Below are 14,055 nucleotides of genomic sequence, written 5' to 3'. Positions count from 1 at the left end.
TTTTTTGTTTCAGTTGTTCTTTTAAGAGTGTTTTTCAACTGCGAAAACAAAGGTGGGCTAGCCACTTCATTATAAGATAAAAGAGAAGTTTTCTCGGCTGCTGCGTTGTTCGTCTCTCCACCCTAACTAAGTGACAAATCTAACGGCAAAACCAACAGAAACGTTTAATTGTGTCCTTCACTGCTTGCTTCACTTCTTTTATTTTCCAGCAGTAAAGAATCGGGTTTAACGATGAGTTGAAGTAAATCAAGGTGGACGTACATTGCCCGGCGATAAAAACCGATGGAGATAACTTTACTTCAGTGAACATTAAGGCACCAGATATGCCGTGCGGCAGGTAACACGCAACTAATGTCAACTGCAGCCACAGTGCAGTGTTAACCGCTTTCTTGTATCGAGAGATGTTCAGTGGACTTGTTACGCTCTGTACCTCTCTATGAATACGGTGGTCTTGTACCTGAGACTGAAGCTGACGGAGATTCAGGAAGATCTTTGTGTAACAGTAAACTGACGTGGTTAAACACACCGCTATACCAATGTAGCCATAAGAGAAGGTAATAAGGGAATTCCACACGGACATCGTTGCGGCGGCGGTGGATACAACCCAAAAGCTGCTGAGAACCACATATATCCTCTTCAAGGTTACAACTTGTTTGTATCTTAGTCCCAAAAGCAGCGCAAGAAGTCTATCGGCACTTATTGCTGTCAGTGTTAACAACGACACAGAACACAGGACGTAACTGGAGATAAAATTTATGGTCCCCGCCAATCGGCAAATGTCCCAACGTTTGTTCAACACAGCTATCCAGTAGATAATTGCGAGAGGCTCTGAAGTAACACCAACACAGAGATCGCTTGTAGCCAAACAACGAAGCAAGAGTTTGGACGGGGGATGAAGGGAGGACTCACTGTGAAGGGCAACTAGAATTAGAGTATTCCCTAGAGTCGCTGAAATGGACACGAACACGTTTATCGCCAAAATACTTGTTATCTGAGAATGTATACCTTCGGTGATATCTGGCGAGCAATACAAATCTTCGCCAAATAGCAAATCTTGTGCCGCCCCGGTAATATTTGCTAGCACCATTCAGAATGTATTCAGTGGAGCCTAAACTAAAGCAATTGTTTCTTCACTCAGCATCACTACATGAAGGCTAGTTGCTGCGTCACAATAACTGATAAGGCAGTGTCTTCACATATCATATTCCGAGCTGAATATTTACATGAATACAAGTTCCAGCTGTGTTCATATTTACGATAATCATCAGGAAAGTGATTGACGTTTGGCAGGGTCTGTTTTCACCTTATTATGTGATAAAGAAAATGACTCCATTTTGATTGGCCGAGAGAAGGCAAATTTGTCATTAATTTGTGAATTTGCAATGCAGTTTAAATCAATACGTTCGTAATTTCCAGTGATATCATATAATTGAGTAAATAGTACGAAAGTGTGAATAATTACGTGTAAGGTTTACACCATTCGTGCGTTTGAAAATTCTTCCAAATCCGTTGCACTTGCCCAAAGAAGGGCTCCTGCAATTTTAAGAGAATTTTTACATATCGTCTTTAATGTGAATCACCTTAATTACAATCGCATTCATACACAGTTACCAATGCTAATAAGAACAGGAGCAGCTCATAATTACTTTCCGAATTTAAAAAATAATGTTCCGTGCTTTGCACTTGATTGGGTTCCTTGATATGACAGAAGAATTATCGACTGCCTGAGCAGTTTAAAAGGCCTTGTTTCTTCGAATTTTGTTATGGATATGATTAATTTGGAACAGACCAAATGAAAAAGAAGAAGAGATCTTGGCGTCGTTCAGTTCTATCGGTAATCATAGTTATATGGCCGTCCTGTTTTGTCTCTGACTTGCTTGGATTCCGCTCAGTCAAACTACCGTTACTTGGAAGCAGATGGTTTGCCTTACAAAGGCGATAACCGTGAAGTATAAAAAGTACAAATATGGACATTATTTACTCACGCAAAAAAACAACAATCGCGTTCAAATTACGGAGCAAAGCCTTTGGTTGACGTTTTGAGGTTTCTTTTTAGCATAAGGGACGAATCAATTGATTCTTTATAAATAATTTATCATTGGACGATGCTCAACATCACAAATATATGATATATAATGGACGTAAGACGAAGGTGGGTGAAACTGGAGCGGATGATTTACATTAAAGCAGGAGCCATAATCGGGGACTGATTAAAGTTCTACTTTCTATGTCATGTTTCGTGTCGCTAATTTGTTTCAATATGTCTGCTCAAAAATGGGACTTTTCGCCGGCAAAATTATCGCTAGCGAAAGTACAATGAATTGTGCTTGAAGTTTACCCAAGCCTATATATAACATGCAGCGTATACACTATCACTCACAGTTTAAATTAGCATACCATACACTTCTACTATTTTTGCTACTAACTAGGAGTAACTAAGTAACTAATGACTGACTGACTGACTGACTGACTGACTTAATGACTGACGGGCTGGCTCTCTGGCTGGCTGGCTGGCTGACTGACTGACTGACTGACTGACTGACTGACTGACTGACTGATTGACTGAATTGACTGCCTGTCTAACTAGGCGCTAAATCATCCAACTGGCCTGGGGGAAGAACAATCTTTCCCACGATTGAGACTGGAAACTGTTACACCGGAGAAAGCCTGGCGTTTTTTATTATTATTTTGTGTTTAATGATCTTTCCTCTTATTCTGTTTGTGTCTATTGCTGCCTTGCAGGTTTTCCTCCCACACCTTTGTTTCGTTTCCATAGTTTTACGTGTTCCCAGCTAGTTGACCGTCTGAAAAGGCACCATCTGGCACAAATAGTACTTCAAATTTCCTCAAATACTTGTGGAAATTATGTGAGAGCATATAAACGTATAAACTGCAAAAAAACGCAGGTTCGCCATAATGATAAGTAGGCTCGGTTACGTGGATTGAATAAAAATGGGGAAGCGTTATCAAGTCGAATTACTCAGGGCAGAAAATATAACACCTGAGTCCCCAGTGGACCTTTTATTTTAGAGCAGTAACGGCATAGAACCCTATGCTGGAGATGTCGAGGAACTGTCAAAGCGTATACCATGTTATTCCTATCTCTTATAATGACGCATCTTGCACATGCCAACTTGCATGAAAATCTTAACTGTCGCATCTTTCAGTTTCTGCAATGCGTTTTCAGAGGAGGAGCAAAAGACTCCAGAAAGGCTGCTTATGAATTGAAGAATGTAAAGGAGAAAATTCAGTCACGAGCGTTTAAGTTTTTCCCAACACCAATACCAGTTTAGCATGGAATTCTCCCAGGCTCATTTGTTATATCTAAACTAACAGGCAAAGGCCGGGCACCGTCATGAGCTTAGCAGTTCGAAAAGCCAAAATAACTATCTCCATAAACGGAAACCTACGTTTGTTAAATATCAATAGATCTTTGGAAAGAACTTCCAACCCATTTGAAAGAACTTAGCGTATTTGCATTTTCAAAAAAATTAAACATTGTTTACTGTGAGACCGATACAGTCAATTACTTTTCTGTTACTTTTTTTGTTCTTCCTTAAATTAAACTAAACTGTACACTATAAATTCTTCCTTCATCTCTCCTGTCCTACAATTAGACATGACTAGGCTGGAGGCTAACTCGAAAACATAACGGTTTATTTAGCCTCCAGTCTCATTCAAACAAGATTATAACAGTTACCTCATCTAAAACATTCTATATGCATAAAATAAACTAAAAATCTTTCAAAATGTAGTAAAATATAAAATTAAATAAAGATGTTATTGTTGCTGTACTAATGTAATTCAGCTTTATACTAATGGGTTATGCATGCAAAAACCTTTGATCGGTCTTAAACTGAAAAAGTCAGGCAGGCTTCTGCTCTTGCTAGTTACATACTATTATAATTTTATCTTGCTAACATTGTCACGCTGGTGTTCTTAGCACATTTCGTGTACAAGTGAAGGTACTTTTAATAATTTTAACACAGTTCTATAATTCCGCTATACTTGCTTTGTCTCTGATGGTTGCGTCCATGGTCACTTTACTGACAAGCCGATTTTTAAGGCTGGGAATCTTGTATGATGGTGACTTCAATGAACTTGATCCCAGTCCTCTCGCCTTTGTCATCTTTATAAACCTCAAAAGTGAGACCTTTGCTGAGGTTCAGTCGTTTGCTGTACACAGCGGTCTTCGCGAAGCCTCCGTCATGCGCAGTGTAGCATGAGCCCCAGCGTTCATTTAAGCTGAGAGTGCCAATAACCTGACCGGGATAGAAAGAGTCGCTTGGTTTGGGTAACAAAGAGCTGACCCGCTTATAGTCTTTCAAACGCGAACCTAAAGAGACGCCCTCCGATCCATAACAGGGAGGGAAATTGCCCTTGTAATTGTTTTTATCGAGAGTTTCAAAGCCTACAAAGCTTATGCCATCAGACACGCCATATATCAAATCACTGTCGGAATCAGTTGATCCGATAGTGACATTAGTGGAAACCACAAATTTAACGGTTAACGCCGAGGAATTTTGCAATTCATTTACAGGAATCATGGGAACTTTAAAGAGGGCGCCCCATCTTCCTGCGCCGCCCGCGTGAAATGTGATCTGTTCAGTGGTGTATCCACGAGATCCGTCGATGTAGGACGCATGCGCCACAATCCAAGATGGGGTCATGGTCTGGTGGTAAATCACTTTTCCCTAAGAAACAAGATTATTTGAATTAATTTTATGGACAACATTTGGGCGAAAGTATTGTTTTTTTGTCAAACATTTTGTCAAAATGTATTGTTTGTCGGACAGTGAATCTTTAACTTTAATGTTACTTTGTTTTTACTTTTTTACTTTTCTCAAAGAACAACGGCAAATTCAAACGAAACATTTTAATGGAAGACCTAACAAATGTTGGATTCATCAGGACATCTCCTCCAGTGTACGTGTATACAGTTATAAGAAAGGGTTTTTTTTGCTACTGACCGTGCGCGTTAATCCCGAATTTTCATGATTAATTTAAATTATTACGTGAAATCTTGAAATTCCCAAGGAATTTTTATGAAGCAAAGATATGTCTGCGGCAGAGAGAAAGGGCGTTTTTTGGCATGTTTTCCCTTTATTTAGAACTTGCCACGCGCAATTTTTGTCGTTAGATATAGGCTTCGGGTTGATGTCATATTACAGGCGCAGACATGGATACTTAAAGTTCACTAGTGCATGGTTGCCATGGTGAGGATAAGGTCGCCTAATGGTTCGTGATTCGATCACTGGCTGGAGTTATTGCGTTGTGTTCTTGGGCAAGACACTTTACTCTCACATTGTCTCTCTCCACCCTGGTGTAGAAACAGGTAACGGCGAATTTAATGCTGAGGGGGCGGGGGGGGGGGGAACCCTGCGATGGTTTAGCATTCCATACACCGGAGAGTAGGAATATTTATAGTCGTTTAATTTTACAAAAACCATAATAAGCTGCGGCGGTATTTACAACTTGGCCCGACGCACGCTTCAAATTTTTATCTGTTTCAACTATACCGAGAGCACAAAGCTCTTAACCTTTCATAAATTTCTGTTATTTGATGAAGAAAACTGGAAAAAATACAGAATTATCTCAAAAAAGCTGATTTCTGGTCAGACCTACATAGAATTTGATGGCTGCCATGGCAACGTCAAAAATGATGGATACAATTGACATATCAAAATTTCCGCAGAGAATGAAAGAACAGCTACTGAAAGTTTCAGCCCGTTAGAGTAAATTGTCCTTTTAAAACTTTGAAAAAACGTTATGCGGCGAGGGGAGGTGGCATCCACCCTCCTCCTCCCTTGTACGTCCGAAATTGGTAACGGTTACCTTAGCGTTACGAAGAATCGACATGTTAAAATGAAAATTAATCTCATCTCAAAGATATAATACATATTTCTGGGGCAATAAAAGCTTTTTACCTCAATCCAGATCTTCTTTAAATCTGCCAGGTCATTGTCCGTTCTGTTTAAGTGGGACATTAACTCTGTGAAAGCATTTTCAAGATGCACCATCTAAAATAAAGAAAAGGTACTGATGTGACAGTTATTAACGCTCTTTATGTATTGCTTCCCTTCGCCAGTTAAAAAGAAACTTGTAAATTAAATGGTGCAGATCGGTTCTTGACGAAACAGCTTAAAAACGTATTTTTTCTCAAAGTCAGTACAAGCCGGCTTTTAGCGCGACCTATTATCAACGACCATCTCCTAATGGTGGTCAACGCTGAGACCAACTATGGCAGCGAGCTTAGAGAGACGTTCGCCCTACAGAAACTAGATATAACCAAGTGCTAGAAATCCGCATCGTCAGACCTTTCGTATTTTAGTATAATTCTACTTGAACACCTATGCAAATGCTGCAAACTGATTGGCTGAATGATCATACACTAACAGCCGTCTTTGTGCAGTGGCTGAAGGTCGTCTTCCTAATGGCGACGTGTTCTTCGTTTTTGAAAAGTTTTGAAGGAAAATTTTGATACAAATGGTTAATTGCATTCCTGAGAAGACTAAAAGGAAGAACATTGACGGTTTCTTGACTTTAAAAAACTTAAAACTATTGAAAAAATGATACTCGCGCACACACAACTTCAATTACAAATGACAATTTAACACGAGCGATCTTTCTAAGACGCAAAGTCGAGAAGTAATTGGAAACCGTTATTTAAAGTAGATTTCAGTTAGAATTCTACTAAAACAATTAGATTATTCGCTCTCGATTTTGGCTTCACCAACTATCACCTCATAGAAATCTCCAGCTAGTTCAGCAGATTGAATAAATACGAGCATTCATTTACACCAATGTATGTTTATTATACTATTAGATTATGAGCGCTCATAATCTAATAGTATAATGAAAGTACATTGGTGTAAATGAATGCTCGTATTTATTCAGTCTGCTGAAACATATTTGAAACCATCAGATGGATTGTAATATTTGGCAAATAATCTCTGAATTGTGTATAGATTTGCATTTGTTTCCGTCTGTCTCTACTTCGAGAAGCATTTGTGACCACAATGTAGTTCACTGACAAATGAGGTGATAGTTACTGCTAACTTGCTCGTTGTCTCTCAGCCAACCTATGGTGAGCATGTTTATGACAAAATGGTGTTGCTCCTTACCAAATCCAGTTGTTGGTTCGTTATATTCTCCTCAAAGGTCTTTATCTTGGCTAAAACAGATTCAGAGCCTAAAAATAGAAATAACAATCAGCTTCAGATGGAAATTTGAGTGGCTTTATCTTCCAGAAAATATTGAAGACTGGTTATGGTATTTAATGACTTAAATGATCTCTTAGGTACCTTGAATTTACTTGGTTCCATAAATGAATAGAGGAAAAACTAAATATCGTTTATTTCTGTATGAATACAGAAACGTTTACTGTTGTCCCACAGACAATTTTAACTGTGATTGCTTTCATCGCGCTTATCATGCCTCCATTGCTCGATAGTAAGTGAAGAAACTGATCGAAGCACTCAAAAAGACGAGCTAAGCATTGTTAAAGTATTGTCGATGCAACAGCAAGAATCTGAGGTGAATTGCGAACGAGACTTTACTCATAGAAACGTACATTTACAAGATGGCCGCGGGAAACCTCGAGGTACAGGAGAAGCTAGAGCCAGTCCCTTGCAAATTGCATATGACGGAGCATACAGTGACAAGCATAAGGCACCCAAAAGTCCACGATGTATGGTCATGCTGCTTATTATGGTCTATTGCTATCCTGAACCTCCACGTATATATTAGAGAGTTTAAGAAAGCCACGACGGCAACGGCAACGGGAACGTCGCTAAACAAAAGGTTTAATGAGCAGAACAATGGCTGTGCACGTGCGTTATGATTCTTTGTACATTTCTTTGCCGTCCCCTGCAAAACAAGAACGTAAAATGGCCAAATTCCGCGTTGTCTGAACAACGTGAACCACAACGGCTAATATTGTAAATTTCTATTTCAAATTTGTCTCTGTGTCCCAGATTCAGTTTCGTGATAGTTTTGACAGTCATAAACAAAGTAAATGACTTAGGAGTATCGCGAGATTCGCAGGTAAAATATAAATTCATTTTTTAATCGACGTTTTCCTCGGCGTCGCCGTCGTAGCTTCTTAAACTCCCTATTTATTTAAAGGCGGGGACTGAAGGCCGCTGGAAAAAAAAGATCTGAAATGAAATAATTTGATTTCGATTCACTCTTACAACAATGAACTCCTATAACGAACTTCAGTTCTGAAAAGTCTGCGGTTTGTTTACAGCTTTTCATTTTAGAACTGATGCTCGTTTTCTAAGAATTCAAAGTAATTAACGCGGAGAGCATCCTTCAATTTTAACCCAACTGATTCAATTTTGAGTGTTTCTTTTTAATTTTAGAGTATTTGGGTATTTACTTGCTGACTGTTTTATTTTTCGAGGTTTAGACACTTCGAGTATTTTATTTTAGAGATTTGCGTGATGTCATTGGCTTAGAAAATTTCCTACTGTCTTTCAGCCAATCATAATCCAGAATTACGATGTGTAATTTGCAGTGGTGTTACACTTTTTGCACTGGTGTTACACTTGAACTGCACAGCTCTCGGCCAATCAGAATCGAGCAATATTTTCATGTATATTATTAATTTTCCAAGTGTTTCATTTTCGAGGTTTTAGGACTTCCTCTCTCAGTGTCACGCTGGCTCCCGCTGCATTTGAACGCTTTTCTTTCACTTATTAAGCGCTTCCTGCTAAGTTCACGGTTTTCGACTTCTTCATTGGTATATTTCTTCGCCGTCCTCTGTAAAACAACAACGTGAATTGACCAACTTCTACGTATTTTAGAAAACGTGTACCGCAATAGATAGTTTTTCGTATCTTCTTTTGGAATTGAACTCTGTCGGTGCATGTTTAGCCTGAGCAAGTTTTTAAACCGATAGGCTTACTAAAGAGATTTATATAGTTGCGACATTCGAAGCTAAAATATAAATACATTTTTTTACAAGGCGTCGTCCTCAGCGTCGCCGTCTTTATTGCTAAAACTCCCTTATGGTGCTCCAAGACAATGAAACGGCGGCCATGTTGGTGTACCAAATTAATCCTGTGGGAGTTGAACTCTTGTCTTATATAAACACTTCCTTTTGTTCCAAAAAATGACACCTGAGATTTGTCAATTGAATACGAAAACGACGAAAATATCATTATTGTTCTAGACGTACACTCCACTAGACAAAAAATTCATTACCAGATCAAGTACTAGTACTGTGGCTGCAGACGTGGATTTATCTCAGAAAACCGATAACTTCTTCTTAACCCATTTCCTAGTTCCTACTTAGATTTTATCGCATTGTATGCATTCCTTAAATTTATTTAGGGAAAATTATTCCGCTTTGTTACCTCCGTAAACTTTAATTCCCTAATGTAAAACAGTTACAAGTGAAAAGCCCGCTTTCCCTAAGGAGACTTTGTATTTTTTCTCGAAAAAAAAAAGGACTTGTGTACTGAACCACAGCAATTGTCATTGTCATTCTGTGTTTCATTTATGCGCTGCCTTTACGGACGTGGCTGGCATTCGTTAATCGTTTGCGTTTTAAAGACGTCAACTGGCGACTTAAGTGCTGTGAGCACGAGCTTTTCCCGCCAGAAACACTATTATTACAAAGGACCCGAGTTTAGATAAGAATACTTCTAGCTGATTAAATACGAGTGCGACTTTTCGAGCGTATTGCTTATACTTTCGAATTAACACGTTTCACTACAGTCTCGTACTGATAGCCTCAACCTATTAACTGGTCAACAGCAGCAAGGAGTGCGGACTCAGAGAACTCAACTGGGTTGAAATAAATGAACTGAAAAGTCGTATCGGCAATCAACCTCGTACTGCTATCTATAGGTCCATAGTTCTATGAAGGGATTATCCTCGAAACTTCGGAATGTTTTCATATAACTTTCAGCATTCCAAACAAAATTTTGCATGCTAAGGGATTACACATTTTGTTTTCTCCAACATCAATTACTCTATGTTCTGACCTTCGTTTGAGGGTCTGATTATCCCGAAGAACATCAGTAGTGTCAGCAGAAGAGCCCCGAGAGATATTAAACACACAATGATGACCAGGGCCAATAGGGCGCGACTTGATCCTTGAGCAGGTTCCGTTTTCTTAAGGTCTAGTTTGTCGTACAGATTGCGGTGATCATAATTTAAATGTTCATATATCTCTTCTGATTGAATCCTGAATGCTTTCAATTGAACGGGTTCCATTGAAGTCGGGTCAGTGTCGTAATCTTCATAGCCCGAGTTTATATGAAATGCTTTGGGTGATTCATTCATCTTGAACTTTCTTCCTTTCGAGTTGATTCTTTTGGGAATAGAGCTTCTTTATGCGACCAATATAAGCTCAATGTTGCTTTGTATTGAAGCACCGACAGACTAAATGTAATTCCGTAAAAAATAACATTTTATTGAAAAAGAAAAAGAATAAACGAAAATAATTGAGAGCAATTAATTTATAGTGATGACAAATTACAGACTATAAATAACCTAAGAAAGAAAGTTTTGTAAAAAGAAAAACATAAAAACGAAAATGCAGAATGCAGTGTGAAGTCACACAGTCGATTTGTCCTCGAAAAACACAGAACATAGGCACGCAAAGCGTGCAAGAGATATTGTTTTGTGAATTAGAACTTTTTATCAATACGAGTACCAACATATTAAAAGGCTGTCTCGAAAACTCAGATCATGAAAACTCAGACCTCAGGCCCTCTGGATGTCTCGAAAATTCAGACCCGAAAAATGAAACAACTTTTATCAAATTTAGTTATTTAGAAGCCATTCGAGCCAAGTTGCGAGACGGTTTCGTAATACAAATAAAGAGCCACGCTGCAGAACCGGACATTCGCAAACGGATATAACCTATTATGGATTCTTCCTAAATTCCATTTTGAGCAGAATAAACCATTAATGGTCTGGGTTTTCGAGAGAACCAGAGGGTCTGCTGAGTTTTTCGAGTCTGAGGTCAAGAGTTTTCGAGGCAGCCCATACTTAAATTAAAGGTCCTTTTGCAGGACCCCGCCACAAGGTAAAAAATCATCCATGCTGGGACGCAAGTTACACAACGAGACTACCAATACAAAGGAGGGGCCAGCTAGGATGGTAAGAAATTAGTTGTTTTGGAAGTCCCACGGTGGCAGGCATGCCTGATCTTGCACAAAGTGACAGAGTTCATTCCCAGCGACTTCCTGCTCTTGATTTCGTGATGAAAGTAGTTTTATTTTTCACCAATTTGAGACTCTTTCACAAATTGAAAAAATGTCCAGAATGCATAAAGCACAAGCGAAATATGCGAAATCTTGATCTGTCACAACATTAGTCGTTCCAAAGTATTTTTAGTAGAGGTCATCTACTATCAGTAGATGATTTTCTCTGAAAACGTCGTTGAGACAGATGTATATACGGTTGAAACGGAAGGACAAATCTTGTAAAAGAAAAGAAAACGGTTAAATTTAGAACCAAAACTACGCAAAAAAACGTTTCGATAATAACTTCAACGTACATTTCTTTTAGTGCCGTTCTGGCATTGCTGATCATTTCTTATACGATCCTGGCCGGTACTGTGATTTGACGTAATAGCGAACGATCTGCGTATATAACTGGAAACTGAAAACGCAATGAGCACATTTAACTACCCCATTTCGATTGTTTTTAATGTCAACGACTGAAAACTGTCCTGCATGCAATTTTGTCGCTGAAATATCTGCAAATTTTCGCACATCCTGCACGCCTACCCGGTCTAATGTAGCTAAACAGTGATGAAACCTAAAATTATGATAAGACCGCCGAGAGAGAATATCGGCGATTCAATTCCCAGCAGGAACAACAGCCATGATCTTAAGGTCATTCCTCACATTTGCATTGCGCATCCTTACTGCGCATAATTTATGGCGTCATTAGCGCGCGCTCGTGCACGCACACATTGAAAACATGACGGATTTGCCTTGATATTGAGCTCTGTCGGTTGAAAAATGGCTCAAGCTCACCAACGAGCACGGGCACCCCAATTTTTTTTCCAGTCATTGTAATCAACTAATCATAAACTTTGCGTGAGAAAAGACTGATCTAATTTCTATTGCTGAAAATTGAATAAATAAGAAAAATAGCAGATACACTGTGGTCTTTTCTATTTTGCAGTCGGTAACCACGTCAAGAAATTTGGTTCAAATTTTTAATCAAGGATTTAGCTTTCTGTCTGAATCAAACTTAAAACGTTTATTTGTGTCCGACACATTGTATCGACTGTAGTTTAATGCGTGTTCTTATGAGTCCGGGCTCACAAAGATGTTACAATTACTGGGAATGCGTTCTTATAATAAGCATTAAATAATGCCAAAATGGGGCATTTTCAATGCCTCACTGCTCCTTAATGAGCATGGGCACCCCCCTTTTTTATTTCAAAATTAAAGTGACAAATGACAAAATATTCAGTGGACAAAGTTTGAACAAAAATCTATTGTCACTTTTATTTCAGAGGAATTACCTTAAATAGCCTGCGTAGTAGGCGTTTCCCAAAAAGCACGCGAAGGGAACGAAACTGTGAGCGAGTGCGAAAAATAAGGAGCAGGGGTCACCCCCTCCCCACTTCTCCCCAATTTTGTGCCCACCCCAGGCGCGCTTCTTCGCTCGCCCACTTGCTCGCTCGCTTGTTCGATTTCTTCGCCTGGAAAAGAAAAGGAAACGGCTGCTACGTATGCTAGGTCTTAAAATAACTGGTCAGTATTTACTGTAAGATCATGACGGTTGCGTATTAAGAAATCTGTCTCGGTTCAGATGATCACGTCATTGGTCGGTGATGTTGGCTTTGTGCGCGCACATCTCCCACACCCCCTCATTCGACCCTCACACTAAATTGGCAGGAGACGTTAAAGATCCCACATGACTTGTCGACGAGAGTAAGACGTAGTCCGACGGCAGGCCTGATTTCGCTATTTTTTTAGTAGTTAGACGAGAGACATTTGGTTTCTTTCCCTTTATTTATGGCGGTAGAGGTCATGGTCTGCATGACTTGTGCGTATCTTGCAAAATACGAGAAGACACGTATTTTTCACACTAGTTCGAGTAGTTCGCACTAGCAATGTCTTGGCGCTTTTTCTTTTAACTAAATTTACACCCGCTTTCAGTGTTACGCGCGACATCTTTCGACCATCTCTCGACATTTCCATCTTTCGACATGCTATGTAAACGGCTGAAAGACCGTTTACCTGTGAAACTGACAATTTTTCCGGTTATTAGCGGAACAAATGACAAGTATATGATAATTACTGACCCCAAATGAATGACGAAGGTTGTGGATCCCCGATTTACGGGATAAATTGAACGATTTTAGTGTAATCGATCGGCTCTCATGAGTGACATCCGGTAGAGTTGGGCCGCTACTTTCGCGGTTCCCATAGGACGTTAGGTGACCATAATGATGTGAGGAATATATGAAATAATTCATGTTTGAACTGCGGTTGTAGATGAAAGTGAAGAATGGTCATCTCAGTAAATTTTCCAATTTAAGCCATTGGAAAGAAGAAGCCTGAAAAAATCAGGGTTTCAACGGGATTCGAACCCGTGACCTCCGCGATACCGGTACGATGCTCTACTGAGCTATGAAGCCACACATCGGGAGCGAGGTCAATTAAGGTGGCTGAACACAGTTTTTGATACCTGTGTTTCATTCACCTTTTTCTCTAAAACCCTTGATCCCTTGGTCGCCAAAAATGGCAGCAAGCAAGTTAACAACACAAACTTTGGTTTTTTGATGGTTAAGCTGACGTATGTGTCGTTACCATGGCAACATGAATATATTTGTAAACAGGCCTTTAAAATCGGTTTTGTTTATTTGTAGAAAATCTAGTCATTAGATTTTCTTTATAATTTGCATACAACAAGCTTGTAACGATTCTCAAAAGTTAACACCATACAAGAGGCTGAAGTGCAACTCGAGAACAGAGAGCACTATAAACCTCTCGGAGCACCGATGGTGGACACCACACAAACAAAGGTCAACCAGATCATTGACCAACTGCATCGGGGCAAACACATCGATGA

General features: G+C 39.4%; 2 protein-coding genes across 2 annotated transcripts; both read right to left on the bottom strand.

The window, feature by feature from the left end:
* Positions 1–2,332, bottom strand: LOC145483667 (adenosine receptor A3-like). The gene has a single exon (XM_081462207.1). The coding sequence runs from the start codon at positions 1,085–1,087 to the stop codon at positions 140–142; it is 948 nt and encodes a 315-aa protein (XP_081318333.1). The 5' UTR covers positions 1,088–2,332; the 3' UTR covers positions 1–139.
* Positions 2,333–3,797: 1,465 nt separating this feature from the next.
* LOC145483663 (uncharacterized) lies at positions 3,798–10,701 on the bottom strand. Its single transcript, XM_081462202.1, has 4 exons — positions 9,996–10,701; positions 7,125–7,192; positions 5,928–6,020; positions 3,798–4,694 (listed from the first exon to the last, which is right to left on the bottom strand). The coding sequence occupies exons 1-4, from the start codon at positions 10,294–10,296 to the stop codon at positions 4,062–4,064; spliced, it is 1,095 nt and encodes a 364-aa protein (XP_081318328.1). The 5' UTR covers positions 10,297–10,701; the 3' UTR covers positions 3,798–4,061.
* Positions 10,702–14,055: the final 3,354 nt, after the last annotated feature.

This window comes from Orbicella franksi, chromosome 4 (genome assembly GCF_964199315.1).
Source record: "Orbicella franksi chromosome 4, jaOrbFran1.1, whole genome shotgun sequence".
NCBI lineage: Eukaryota > Metazoa > Cnidaria > Anthozoa > Scleractinia > Merulinidae > Orbicella > Orbicella franksi.
Note: the sequence above shows the minus strand (reverse complement) of the source record. Positions and strands in the feature narration are given on the sequence as shown.